The 13713-nt window shown below is 50.8% G+C and overlaps 1 protein-coding gene across 2 annotated transcripts in view; it reads right to left on the bottom strand.

Annotated features, from left to right (window-relative positions):
• STRIP2 (striatin interacting protein 2) overlaps positions 1–8433 on the bottom strand; it is a 79294-nt gene extending 70861 nt beyond the window's left edge. Inside the window, exons 1-2 of one of the 2 annotated variants that reach the window (XM_034763859.1) lie at positions 8303–8433; positions 1006–1075 (exon numbers count right to left, since the gene is read on the bottom strand). In XM_034763859.1, the coding sequence (XP_034619750.1) occupies positions 1006–1075; positions 8303–8425 (193 nt within the window). In that variant the 5' untranslated portion in view covers positions 8426–8433. The remainder of the gene's footprint in view (positions 1–1005; positions 1076–8302) is intronic. The other variant, XM_034763858.1, reaches the window with a different exon arrangement.
• Between the last annotated feature and the right edge of the window lie 5280 nt (positions 8434–13713).

Raw genomic sequence — 13713 nt, 5'->3', positions numbered from 1 at the left:
GCAGATCTCTTGCTCAAAACTTTCCCGGGCAAAATTAACACTCCCCACCATTCAAGGCAGCTCAGGCCCTGTCTGGCAGGCCCGTTGATACAGACACCAGTGAGAGGAGGCAATACCAACCCTCTTTCCCCGTGAGAGAGCCTGAAAAGGGGGGTTTTAACGTGATCCGACATCGAATGAACTTGGGGAGATTTACACGTCGGTCAGGGGAGGTGTTGCCTTAGACAAGGAAGGTGACCACCACTTTAGAAGTGGGCTCAGAGTGCAGCTATGCATCACCACGGTTTCTGTTCAGTGATTATGAGAGGCGAATCACTGCTAAGCAGGTCTAGGGGCCATGCCTTAGACTTGCTGTCAGGACAGTGGTGAAAGAAAGACAACGCAGAGGCTGCGCTGGTAGCGAGGTTTCCTGCTACCCAGTGAAATCACTCAAGATCTGGGTTAAGCAGCGGAACCTCAGAACAGGGCAGAAGCGGCAGCGAGCACCCAACAGAGGCAGCCCATGACCAGCGGCAGCGTCAACAGCCAGTTGCAGACGTTCACAGCGACCACAGACACACTGCTCGACATCCGCTCCCAGGGGCGGAAGGTGAATCCTTGCGAACACACCTCTGAACTCTGGGTCTTTGCTAACCAAACCCAGCCAGCTGGGAGCTGTTTTATTAGAACTGCCTTCACCAGGAGCTTTAAGGTTTGCCGTGTGACATATTTCACTTCCCAACCTCAACTGCAGCACAGTTAGGTAGCTCTTGTTCCACCCCAGAAGTGGATGCATTTCCATGAAGGGTGACGTAATTCCTCTCTGCTGTGCATGACTTGTAAAGCCCTTTGGAATGAAAGGCACGCTATAAATATAAGATGACATTATTAAATATCTATCTCCGACTGAACCTGTCTTATTCTGCAAGTGATTTTATACCCAACGGATGCCGACTTCAATAGCTCAGTAAAACCAATGTGCAGCAAAAATCTCCTCTCACCTCCATTTTTCGCACGTGTCTTTACCTGATAATTCAGCAGTGTAGCCGTCGGCATCCCCGTACTCAAACTCCACACTGGGGCAATCCACTGAGCCCTGGGGGAGAGAGAGATTCCTTTGTCAATACAAAGACAGGAAACCGAGGGGCTTGTCTCGCACGTCCAGAAGAAATGGAATAATCACAGTCGATACACACACACACACTGCACCGGCAGCCCAGCGAAGAACCGTCCAGGTCTAATGCAGCATCTCACTTTGCTGCATGTTTTATTTAGAGCTTCAGAATATTCTGCTTAAAATAAAGAGCGCTGGAGGAGACAAGCCGTTTCCATCAGGCCCATGTAGTAGCCGTTGGGTTGTCAGGAAAAATCAAGGCAGCCCTGGGTGAGGGGCTGGGAGAACATTGGGAGGATGCCAGGGGGGTCTCGGCACATATTTCCCACACCACTGATGAAGGTTTCCATTAAGGCTTATCAGGAGCATGTCAAATTAAACCATGCCAGGGCCTTCGAATCAGGGGACAGTTACCCAAGCATACACGAGCCTCATTACTGACACCGTTCTCCGGAGCCGGGTGGAAGGACCTGCCACCTGCTTAAAACACAGGGTCCATTGGGAAGAGCTATTTTTATCATCCTCCCAGAGCCATGTTTGGGCACCTCTGCGGCATGACGATAGGAAGCAGGCCAGGCTTCTACTGGGCAATAGGTAGGTACCGCAGGCTCCCACAACCTGTCGGGGAGTCTGGCTCTTACAAAAGGGACCAGGCCTTCTTTTAAATGCATCATTTCTCATCTGATCATGTTCAGACCTATGGTACTAATGCAAACACAGTTTGCTCCTAAGCGGAATCTGGTGTGATACAGTGAAATGAGCGTGCCCCCCCCCCCCCCCCCCTTAAACCACCAAAGAAGAGAAAGCCCCCCATACCCATGTGGGAATCCTCAAATACACCTCTACCCCGATATAACGCGACCTGATATAACACTAATTCGGATATAACGTGGTAAAGCAGTGCTCTGGGGGGGCGGGGAAGGGGGGCTGCGCACTCTGGTGGATCAAAGCAAGTTCGATATAACGCGGTTTCACCTATAACACGGTAAGATTTTTTGGCTCCCAAGGACAGCGTTATATCGAGGTAGAGGTGTACACATGGAAAATCCCTTCCCAGGATGTTTTCCTGAACAGGGGCCCTAGCGAAGGACCTCGATGTCTGAGTAATTTCAGCAATAGGCTACTCGCTGAGTGAAGTACTACTTAAGGTGAGTAGCCTTTTGCTGAGATACTACCAAGTCAGGCACTGAAGTTTTGTTGTTGTTGTTTAAAATGGTCTCACATCAGCTGATAAAGGTATATAATGAAATGAGACCTGGATAACAGAAGTACCTAATAATAGTGATGAGCTCATTTTTCTCCTCCGATTTCCCCCCACTTTTATGAAATGTGACATTATCTCTCTCTGTTTCCACAAACTATGTTCCAATAGAATTATACAGGCATCTTTCACGTTTCCTGGGAGTCGACAAATTATCACTATGGTCATCCATCCATTCCCTTTTTCAGCCACGTAACAATGTCCCGTGGCTATATTTTGGCCTATATGGAATACAATTTCTTTGGCTACGCATGTGTCTTTACCCGATGGAAAACGTGAGATCTGAAATTGGTTATTGGGGCATGAACCTTTTGTAAATGATTATCACAAAGAAGAAAGCATGTTGAGTAAACACATACAACGTCTCCGATGAGAGAGACAACACATGGGAGAACTACAAACACCGCAAATATCAACTAAAAAGAAGTGACTTTAGAACCTGAAAACTATCAGTTGATACGTCAGGTGCAGATTAAAAAAAAAAAAAAAATCCCACCATTCCAAGCTAAAATCCTGTTTTAGTGTTCGAGCATGAGCGGGTGCCAGAAGTAATAGTTTGCATCATCAATATTCATAATCATGAATGACAGATAACATCTGCAGAGATGGTCAGAACAGGACCTAATGCAAAACCTACTGATGTCAGCAACAACTCATTGACTTCAATGGGCTTTGGATTGGGCCCAAAATGAACCACCAGCACCAAATGTCGTGAAGTTTTCCAAATTTTTCCTCCAAATTTTCAAATCACTTCCAATGATCGGACATCGTATGTCCTTTCAATATACAGTAGAACCTCAGCGATACGAACACCAGAGTTATGAACTGACCAGTCAACCACACGCCCCATTTGGAACCGGAAGTATGCAATCAAACAGCAGCAGAGACAAAAAAATAAAAAAGCAAATACAGTACAGTGCTGTGTTAAACGTAAAGTACTAAAAAAAATAAAGGGAAAGCAGCATTTTTCTTCTGCATAGTAACATTTCAAAGCTGCGTTAAGTCAATGTTCAGTTGTCAACGTTTGAAAGAACCATTTCATTCAGTCCATTCCCGGGGTGTTCGTAACTCTGAGTTTCTACTGTACCCAGAATGCACAGTAAAACCCTCCTTCTCAATAAGGCCCATGGAACCATTTGTGGTTCCTAGACCGAGCCGTTTTAGAACCATCACGAGCCAAACCTGAAAGTCTGGCTGAGGTCTACAAGTACCACAGGATGAAAACTGTCCAACCATTACCAAACTCCATAGAAGACGTACCCCGGGCGAGAATCGGCAGGTGAACTTCCAGAACGGTTAGTTTGTGTTTGAAGAAACTGAGGATGGAAAAATGAATTTATAATAGGGAGCAAGTTTCAACCCTGGTCATCTCCCCTCCATTCCACTGCCCAATAATCCCCATCAGTGGAGGAGAAGGCAGGCAGCGTGACTAAGTGGCGAGGCATGGACCAAACGGCAGCAGCTGAAAGTGCCAAAACGCCTGCAAAAGCCAGAAGATTTCCACAGGGAGTGAAAAGTCCCTGGGCCGAAGACCGCACAAGATGGCCTATTGTACAGGAAAGAGTAAAACTGGGAATTAGGTACTGCTGGACCCTAATCCTGGCCCTGCCACCAATTTACTGTGCAGCTTCAAGCAACTCCCCTTCTGCCTCAGTGTCCCCGTCTATAAAGTGGGGATAACAGCCACCCCCTTTAAATTGCATTGAGAAGACTTGTTACGTCTGTACATTTAGTGCGCTAGGTAAGTGTCACGTATTGCTGTATTCTGCCCTGCATCCATGAGAAACAAGCAAATATGAAAGACCAGTGACAGGCTTAAAATGCAAGAGCTCATGAACTATTAGGGTTATGAATGAAGGCACTTTGTACCTTTGGGAGCCCGGCCCCCTGGCTTTCCAATGGTAAAGTGTCTTTAGCTGTAGTAGGCCACGAGGTCTCACTTCTTACATTCACATCATTCTGATTACCAACTTACTTTATTTCCCTGTTTGAACTCCAGCATGATTTTAGCAGACATTATTTTGAGCACTGTTGGAGGTATAAACCAATGCTTTTTAGCATCTCCACCGTAAATCCCGGCTTTCAAATGGCGTAAGCAATTCATCCCTAATTCCAGCTGCTCATCAAATATCAGGCCAAATTCAGTCTGTCTTAGGCAGGTGAAATTCCACTGAAGTCAATGGATTTTGCCTGTGATAAATCACTAACAGGCTGAATTTGGCCAACTGCCTGTCACAATCCCATTGGAGACCAAATGCGGTGGTGGGTGGGGAGAAGACTGATCTGATTTGAAGATCCAGTGTCCCATTACCCATCTGTACTAGAAAGCCGACATGGGCCAGGTTAAACGCCCTCAGGACCAGTCAACATTATCAAGTACTTGTTCTGGGTTTAAAAGAAAACAAGTCAAGTCCTGCAAGGAGTATTCCTGATGTAGCTGGGAAAAATAGCCAGTTTTACCATCAGCTCCTGCAGAATCACAGTGGTCACAAAGCAGGTCAGCAGCTGGGCCAGAAATAGGACTGAGATGTCTCAACTCCCTGTCCCCAGCTCTGTCAGACCCTCCGTTCACACCTTTAGAGAGCCTTGACTGCACAAAGGGTCGTACATAATCAACGCTTAGACCAAATACACTGCGCTGACCAACTAAGTTCTGAGCTCTAAAGCCTCGGAGGAATTCAGTTAAGTCCTTGCGCCTGGGAACGTTAATCCACCCAGCAAAGGGGCTGTGACGCACAAAGCTAAAACCAAAAGAATCCTGCACCTCGGACCAGAAAATGGATTGAATGTGTCTGTGTACTGAGGCCAGAATTCCACTGCCCATGTCAACTGGGTGTGCCTGGAAAGAGACCACCTCTCTTGCATCTTGTTTAGTGCCAAGCCCAAGTGTGAGCTATGGTTAAACCAAAGCTTCCAACTCATGGCTACAGAACATAGGGCAGCGTCAACAGGTTTTTATAGTTCATGGCCAATCCTGTTCCACCGAGACCGCCTCCTGCCATCCGCCTGCGTTCTACGCATTAAGCTCTCACTACATAGGTCTACTCAGCTGGGTTACCCCAGCATCTCAGTTCCTCTCTCTTCTACCATGTTCAGACCTAGAGTTAAACTGAGAAGCGGGTAAGCGATTCCCTGGAGCTGGCATCGAAGAAAACCCACGACCGTGGAGATGAGATGCCCCAAATCAGAGCTATAGACTCCCCGAAGAATGTCATAAGCAAAAGGTCTGGAAGTGGCAGGACAGGAAGTTACAGCAGGTTTTGGCTGAGAGAGAAATGACCTGAAACCATGTTTGGTAGGGCCTTGGCTGCACTGGCACTAATAGGCACAGAGTCCCATCCTCCTCCCTCTGAAATCAACAGCAGCCTCAATGAGACCCTGTCCTCTGCCACTTCTGCCTCCCTCTCAGCCCCTCTGCTCTCTTCCCCACGAGCGCCTCTCTACTTCCTCCCATGCTGGAACCGGGGTCCTCCTGGATCCTACACGCCATGAAGTGGCCATCAAATCGCTCCTCTTCCCAGAAACCTTCCCACAGCGACCCCGCTCATTAAAATGATACTGGTTCTTTTTTAAATCTAACACAACGCACGTCGGGCTGGGCTGGTAAGCCCCGAACTCTGCTCAGTGCAGCCTTCCTCCTTCCATCTCTCCCGGTTCCCTGTCAGGATTATAAACCCTTACAGGCATCTATGGGGCTCCATCCGAGTGTTAAATAAATACTGCTAACAATCCAGGTAGGAATTAAGAACGGCCACACTGGGTCAGACCAAAGCTCCATCTAGCCCTGTATTCTGTCTGCTGACAGTGGCCAAGGCCGATGCCCCAGAGGGAATGAACAGAACAGGTAATCATCAAGTGATCCATCCCCTGTCGCCCATTCCCAACTTCTGGCAAACAGAGGCTAGGGACACCATCCCTGCCCATCCTGGCGAATAGCCACTGATGGACCTATCCTCCATGAATTTATTTAGTTCTTTTTTGAACCCTGTTACAGTCTTGGCCTTCACAACATCCTCTGGCAGAGTTCCACAGGTTGACTGTGTGTTGTGTGAAAAAATACTTCCTTTTGGTTGTTTTAAACCTGCTGCCTATTAATTTCATTTGGTGACCCTTAGTTCGTGTGTTATGAGGTGTAAATAACACTTCCTTCTTTACTTTCTCCACATCAGTCATGATTTTATAGACCTCAATCATATCTCCCCTTAGTTGTCTCTTTTCCAAGCTGAAAAATCCCAGTCTTATTAATCTCTCCTCATATGGAAGCTGTTCCAGACCCCTAATCATTTTTTGCCCTTTTCTGAACCTTTTCCAATACATCTTTTTTGAGATGGGGTGTCCACAACCGCACACAGTATTCAAGATGTGGGTGTACCATTCATTTATATAGAGGCAACATGATATTTTCTGACTAATCTCTCTCTTTCTTAATGATTCCCAACATTCTGTTCGCTGTTCTGACGGCTGCACATTGAGTGGATGTTTGCAGAGAACTCTCCACAATGACTCCAAGATCTCTTCCTTGAGTGGCAACAGCTCATTTAGACCCCATCATTTTGTCTGTATAGTGGGAATTATGTTTTCTAACGTGCAGTACTTTGCATTTAACTGCCCAGCCGGCGGATACCCGGTATCCATCTAATCAGTATCCTCTCCCTGCCTGCCAGAACCAGGCGCTTCAGAGGAAGGGGGAAGAAATCCCAGAATGAACAATTATGAAATAACCTGACAGTAATGGCAGTTTCCTAATCCCGGGCAGCTGACTAGTTTCTCATGCTTCAGGGAATCAGCCGATTGGTGCAAATCAGGGATGTTAGTCTCTCTCTACGTACAACATCGGACGGTTCACCAAGGCACCCAGCAGCACTCAGATACGACGGAGATGGGTGCTCCCACAAAACCCAGGAGGCGATAAGAGGCCAGGCCTATCCTGGCAAAGCCGTGGCTAGAGGCAGCGCACCTGAGCTGGCAGAAGATTGTTCCCACCAGTCTGACAAATCTCACCCCCCCTAGAAGGATCCTTACGCAGTAGGTGCCAGCTGCGTCTCTATAGAGGTCGCATGCACCCACCGCCTGGGGTACCAGCTCAGGGCTGGGTCACTAGGGGAGACGCCCTTCGGGAGAAACCAGCCTCCGCCTTCAGCGCCTGGGGGCCGGAGCTTCTCCCGCTGGATCTGGGGGTTGGTTTCCCAGGCGGGGGGAGATCTGACAAGTCCCTCCCCACTTCAGCCCCCTGGGGCCGGACCCCAGCACGCCCAGTCCCCGCTCCCTTTCCACCCAGGGGGTTTCCCCTCATCGCAGGCTGGTGCTTCGGGCTGAGCGAAGGGGGAGCGCGGGGCCCCCAGCCCCAGCTGCTCCTGTACGTCCCGGCGGCGGGACGTGTCCCGGGGGGCGGGTCTGTTACCCGATCCGGGCAGCGGAGCCGAGCACGGAGCGGCCCCGACTCAAACCACCGACCCACTCACACCATCGGCCCCAGCAGCCGCCGCCCTGCGCCCAGCACCGCCCTGCGCCCAGCACCGCCCGGCCCCGCTCCAGGGGCGCCCGGCTCCGCCCGGCCGGGCCAGCAGCGACCGAGGCACCTGTCGCTGGAGCGTCACCGCCCTAGGGAGGAACCAGCCCCAGGGCGGATCGGGGAGCCCGGGGTCTCCGTCCGGGCGGCTGTGAGCGGAGGCTAAGAACAGCCACGGGACCCCCCACAGCTCCCCCGGCTCCCCTGGCCGGGGCGGCCCCTCTCCCCCCAGGGCGGGCGGACAGGGGATCCCGGAGCCCCGAGCAGGGCGGGCCCCCAGGACCCCGGGTAGGGTGACCCCTCTCCCCCCAGGGGGGGCGGATAGGGGGTCCCGGAGCCCCGGGCACAGCGGGCGGTCCCGGAGCCCCGGGCGGGCTTGCAGGGCTCCCAGGATCCCGGGCAGGGCAGGGCAGGGCGGGGCGCCCCGGCCCCTTCTCACCTCGGACTCCTTCCGCTGGCTCCTGAAGAGCTCCCGCCCCTTGGCCGGGGGCTGCAGCGGCCTCCCCTTGCCGGGCGCCCCGTCCCCGGGCAGGGCGCTGCCAGCCGCGCCCGCCTCCTCCATGCGCCCCTCTGCCCTGCCCGCGCCAGCACGTGCGGCTCAACCCCCCGCCCGGGGGGCTCGCCACGCCCCCACGCTGCCATTGGCTCGCTGCCCCGCGGGGGACACACCCCCAGGCGCTGATTGGAGCGGTTGCTGCTGGGGCGGGGCTGCGGGAGAGGACACCTGGGGCCATGTGGGTTGGAGCGGGGCAGGGGCGTGAGGCCCCAGGGGAAACGGGAGAAGTTGCTGCCAGCCAGGGGAGGAGAAAGGGATGGCGGCACCAGGGGGAAAGGGGGCGGCTGCTGCCCCAGCTGGGATGGGGTGAACGGCTGCTGGCCCCAAGGGGAAAGGCTGCTGCCCCAGCTGGGATGGGGTGAACGGCTGCTGGCCCCAAGGGGGAAGGGGGAGAAGGCCTCTGACTGTAAGTGGAAGGGGGGATGTTAGACACACATCCTCTGAGGAGCAGGATCCGCTCAAAGGGCCGTGGTGGAGACGAGGCTGACACCAGGGCATGGGGAAGCGGATGCAAAGCCTAACACAAGCCCTGAGACTCCCTTGCCGCCACAGCACTTTTCCTCTGAAAGGATCCCTGGGCTGCGCTTCATGAACCAGGCGGATTCAGTCTGTTCCTTTAGAGCAGCTGGGCTGCCGGGAGGGTGGAAGTTAAAAGGCAGATGCTCCGCACACCACGGGACAGAAGTGGATGAGCAGAAATTTTAATCCAAATGACAAAGGTGACCTTCCGCCTCTCCTATAAACCCAGAGCCCCCAGGACCTCAGTTTCTAAATTCTCAACATGCCCGCCTAAGAAACTTCATAGGACTCAGGTTATCTTCCTGGCCTGCAGTCCATCCCAGCTTGGGTCAATCCTTGACGCTGATGGAGACTTTCTCTAGGTCCTTGGGCACACCCTAGAGTTTAAGGCCAGAAGGGATCACCAGGTCATCTGACGTAACCTGCACATCACCAGCCATTAAATTCCTCCCAGTTACCACTCTACTGAGCCCATCACTTGTGTTTGACTACAGCATCTTCCAGGAAGGCAGCCAGTCTTGATTTGAAGACACCCAGAGATGGAGAACCCACCACTTGCCTAATCAACATCCCCTCCTCAATTAAAATGTTGTGCACCTCTTCCATTACAAATTAAGCATATTATAGACCCAAGGCTCATACTAGCCCATTTTGTCACGACATCGCACTGGGAGCTCATATCCATTGTGACCCCTAAACCCTTGTCAGTGTCTCTGCTTTCCAGGATACAGTCAAGCATTCTGGAGAGTGGCCTACATTCCTTGGTCCAAGATGCATAACTGCATTTGCTGGTATTAAAATGCATTTTGCGCTGTATGAATGCCTGTCCTCTTTCAGCACTCAGCCAATCTTTGTGCCATCTGCACATTTTATCAGCAGCAATTTTATATTTACTTCCATATCATTGCTGAAAACACTGAGTAGCATCTGGTCTAGTACTGATCCCTGCAAAACCCCACTAGAAACATCCCCCATCTGTTGATTCCCCAGGGACAGCTACGTTTTGAGCTCTGCTAGTTAGCCAGTTTTCACTCCAATTAATGTGTGCTCTGGTGATATTGTGTCGTGCCAGTTTTTTAATCAGAATGTCATGGGGTACCGAGTCAAACACCTTACAAAGGTCTTTGCATGTTACATCTACGCCGTTACTGACGTCAACCAAACTTGTAATCCCAAAGAATTCAATCAGGTTTGTTTGACAAGACGTATTGGCCATAAAACCATGTTGACTGGCATTAATTATATTCCTACTCATTAATTCTTTATCAATAGAGTCGTGTATTGGCTTTTCCATTATTTTGCTCAGGATAGAGGTCGGGCTAACCAGCCTACAGTTACCCAGGTCATCTTCCTTATTCTTTTTGAATACCGACCCGGCCTTAGCACTCTTCCAGTCTTCTGGAATTTCCCTGGCATTCCAATACTTATTAAAATTAACACCAGCAGGCGAGAGATCGCCAGTTCCTTTTGGGTGCTGATTTAAGAATGTTGCTTGCCAGTAGCTGTTGTCGAACACGATCCTGTTACTAATGGCCTGAAACCATCATCCTCAGATGAGGTGAGCACAGCACCCTGCTTCTTTCCACATACAGAGCGGGAATAGTTATTGAAGAAACATAAAATAGAAATAGGCTATTTACTGAAACCACTTCGTGGCTCCGGCCCTCAGTTTCCCCATCTGTAAAAGGAGACGACACTTTCCTCACCATGATGCAAAGCAGTCTGGGAGCCTTGGAGGGAAAGTTCTGCAGTAGGGAAAGCAGGACTCTCTATTACAGACCAGCTCCGTGGCTGAGGAATGAGTATATTCAGGGTCATTATGTCACATTCTAGACATTTCCAAGTTCCGCTCAGTGTAATTATCGCTGCCAATTTATAACCATTCTAGCTAAAGGGGAGAAGTGCTCCCAGAATGGGGGGAAGGGGAGCATTTTGCACCCACTTTTGCACTGGCAGAAATGACCAGGGCAACTCCCAGTGCAGCCCGGAGACCTACAGCCCGTCTCCACTAGCTATTGTCAGAATTGTTCTGCTTAAGAAATAACTGGCTCAAGACTGGTCCCAGTTCTGCAGCTATTTCTGCACAGCCTGGCTCCAGTGGCCATTCAGAGCCCTTCCCCCCACCCCAAGTGACCTCATTGGGCTCTGCACAGGTGCAGGGTCCCCCTGAGCAGATAAGGGACCGGATCCTGCCCTAATGAGGCTTCCAGGGGTCAGCCGCTTCCTACACTTTGCCAAAATGGAATATTCTTCTAGTGTGCAGAGAAAGGACAAAACCCCAGACCCCAACTCACTCAAACCTTCCCTAGCTTGGTTTACTCCTGGGAAGGGACCAGCCCTTGGTCTGTATAGCTCAGTGCTGCTTGGCATTACATCACACTCCCATTCATCATCCATTTCCTATAACCCAGCAGCAGAACAAAACCCTTCCTTTCCCGTTAGCAAACCACGCTGGTCAACATCTCTAAGCGAACACATAGGTGGGGCTATCGGTTCCAGGCCACTGCAGTAACACTGCCGCCCTTATCTGAATCAGCCCTCAACAGCTGTGTGAAAAGAAACCCACAGGCAGGGGCCAGCAAGTTTCAAATGGGATGAAGGGAGGAAGTGAAGGGGGGGAATGCACAGAGCAGAAACAGCAACGTTCCCCAGGGTGGCTGTGTCACTGGCAGCTTGGTCTGACAGCACTGGGTGGAAGTAGAGAAGTCCTGCCGTTAATATGGCCTCTTATCCTCTCCCCCAGAGAACTGGGGCTTGATTCCCAAGAGCATCACAGTCAAGGAGAGAGCAGCTGGTGATGGGATCTTTAGTTAACTGTAAAATGCTGCCCCTGTCCAGCCTCCAACACACACTTGATTTTTCCGTGTGGCCAGCCAGCCGGGACTCAGCACAAAGACCTGTTTGCAATGATGTTCGGAATTTGTCAGCCATTGGAAAAGTCCATATTGAGTCATACGAAATGATTCATTCCAGGCAGCTTCAAAATAAGCGTGTGGGTCACCTTCTAACCTTTAGCCCTGTGGTTAGAGCCTGTGCCTAGGATGTGGTAGACCTAGGTTTGAATCCTCCCTCTGGAGCAGGGACTTGACCTCTGATCTCCCCCATACTCACGTAAGCAACCAGGCTGCCAGCTGGTCTGCTCCCAAGCTTTCCTGCTGAAACTCTTGAGTCTTGTACAACTACATACCGATGCTATAGCCTGGCGCTTAAGGGACTCACCTGGCAGGTAGGAGATGGGGTTTAAAATCCCTCCTCTGAACCAGAGCATAAGGGGATGGCAACTTTGCAGAGCCAGTGAACTGTCTTCCCACACACCGCGGGGCTGGACACTTCTCCCTCTGACATTCATTCTAGTGTGTTGTCACTCAGGCAGTTTGGGACAGTGAGGGGAAGATGTTCAACACTCCCGCTTTGGGGGTGGTAAAGCCACCAAGGACATAAGGTTAAAATGACAATGAGCCAGGTAACGGTTTGGGGGAGCGTTTGAGAGTCAGGCCTTGCGGAGAGGACGGAGGGCTGCAGAGGATTTTCTACACATCTGAAACTAAGAGAATCGGGGGCTAGTTTTGGATTCAGAGATAGTGGAAAGGCTCCACCCCTTCCAGAGACATAATGGAGTTATTGGGTAACAATCACCAGGAAAGGAGACAGGGATCCCAGAACAAAATGCACATAAGGGGTAGTAGATGGGAGCTCTTCACTGCACGCCCCTTGCCGAGAGTCTAACACAGCAGCTGACTCCCACGACCAAGAGACGACTCATGTAGGGAAGTGTATGAACACAATGGATAATGAACCTTTTCTCAGGCGAGCAGTCCCAGTGACTTCCACAGGAAGTGTAAGAACCGTGCGTATGGGGAGCGGCTCCAGGAGTCGGCCCCCAGCTGTTCAAGCCGCCTGCCATTGCTCGTCTGCAGCACACATACTTGTATCGGGCGCCGTGGCCATGGGGGAAATGAGAGCACAAATCGAATCAGTGGAGTCCAGTGACACCAAGAAATGGGAAAGCAAAACTGACGTGCAAAGATAAACTCAGAACCACCCTACAGCCAGCGAAAAGAGCGCAATGTAACGGACTACAGCAACTGCATTAGATTAAGCATTGGAGCATTGGAATGTGGAGTCGTCTCTCCAGGGAAAATGGGGAAGGCTGCTGCTTGCGTTATTTTAAATTCGATTGCACAAAACACTGCAGAACAAAGTGTAACAGCTGGAGGGAACAATCATGCCATGTGTGGGGCTAGGGGAGAGGACTGACGAGGGGACTTACCAGACATAGGCTCCTCTCTTATTAAATGCAGGGGTGGCCCTATGTAAATGCAGACTGAAGAGCGGGATTGGGAGAAACACCTGGCGCCTATATTTCTATTCATTTTTTTTAATAGACAATTTTTCAGTTTTTCTTCTTCCCAGGCAGCAAATGTTCTGCTCTTTTCAGAAGGTCTAATTCTGCAGCATCGCTAGCGAGTTCCCTGCGTTTCTCTGGCTGCAGAGTGCACTGATGGGCAACCCCATGACCATTGCATGAGTGGATCCCAGTCTTTTGCATGGTACTGTTAATTATTCAGCTCATTTCTATTATTTAGCCAGGTGACGGACGCTGGGAGTTAAGGGAAGAGAAGGCATAAGGGATGCCCATTGCTCCAGCTTGGGCAGTCACAGCGGAGAAGCTGCAGTCATTTAACACTAGCATGTCCGCATGGAGCCTGCAAAGCTTTGCCTTCTGCCAGTGAATGAATTCTACTCCTTGGGCGATGCTGTCCCTTGACATACTC

The sequence above is a fragment of the Trachemys scripta genome, chromosome 1 (genome assembly GCF_013100865.1).
Source record: "Trachemys scripta elegans isolate TJP31775 chromosome 1, CAS_Tse_1.0, whole genome shotgun sequence".
Taxonomy (NCBI): Eukaryota; Metazoa; Chordata; order Testudines; family Emydidae; genus Trachemys; species Trachemys scripta.
This window is presented reverse-complemented; position numbering and strand designations above follow the sequence as displayed.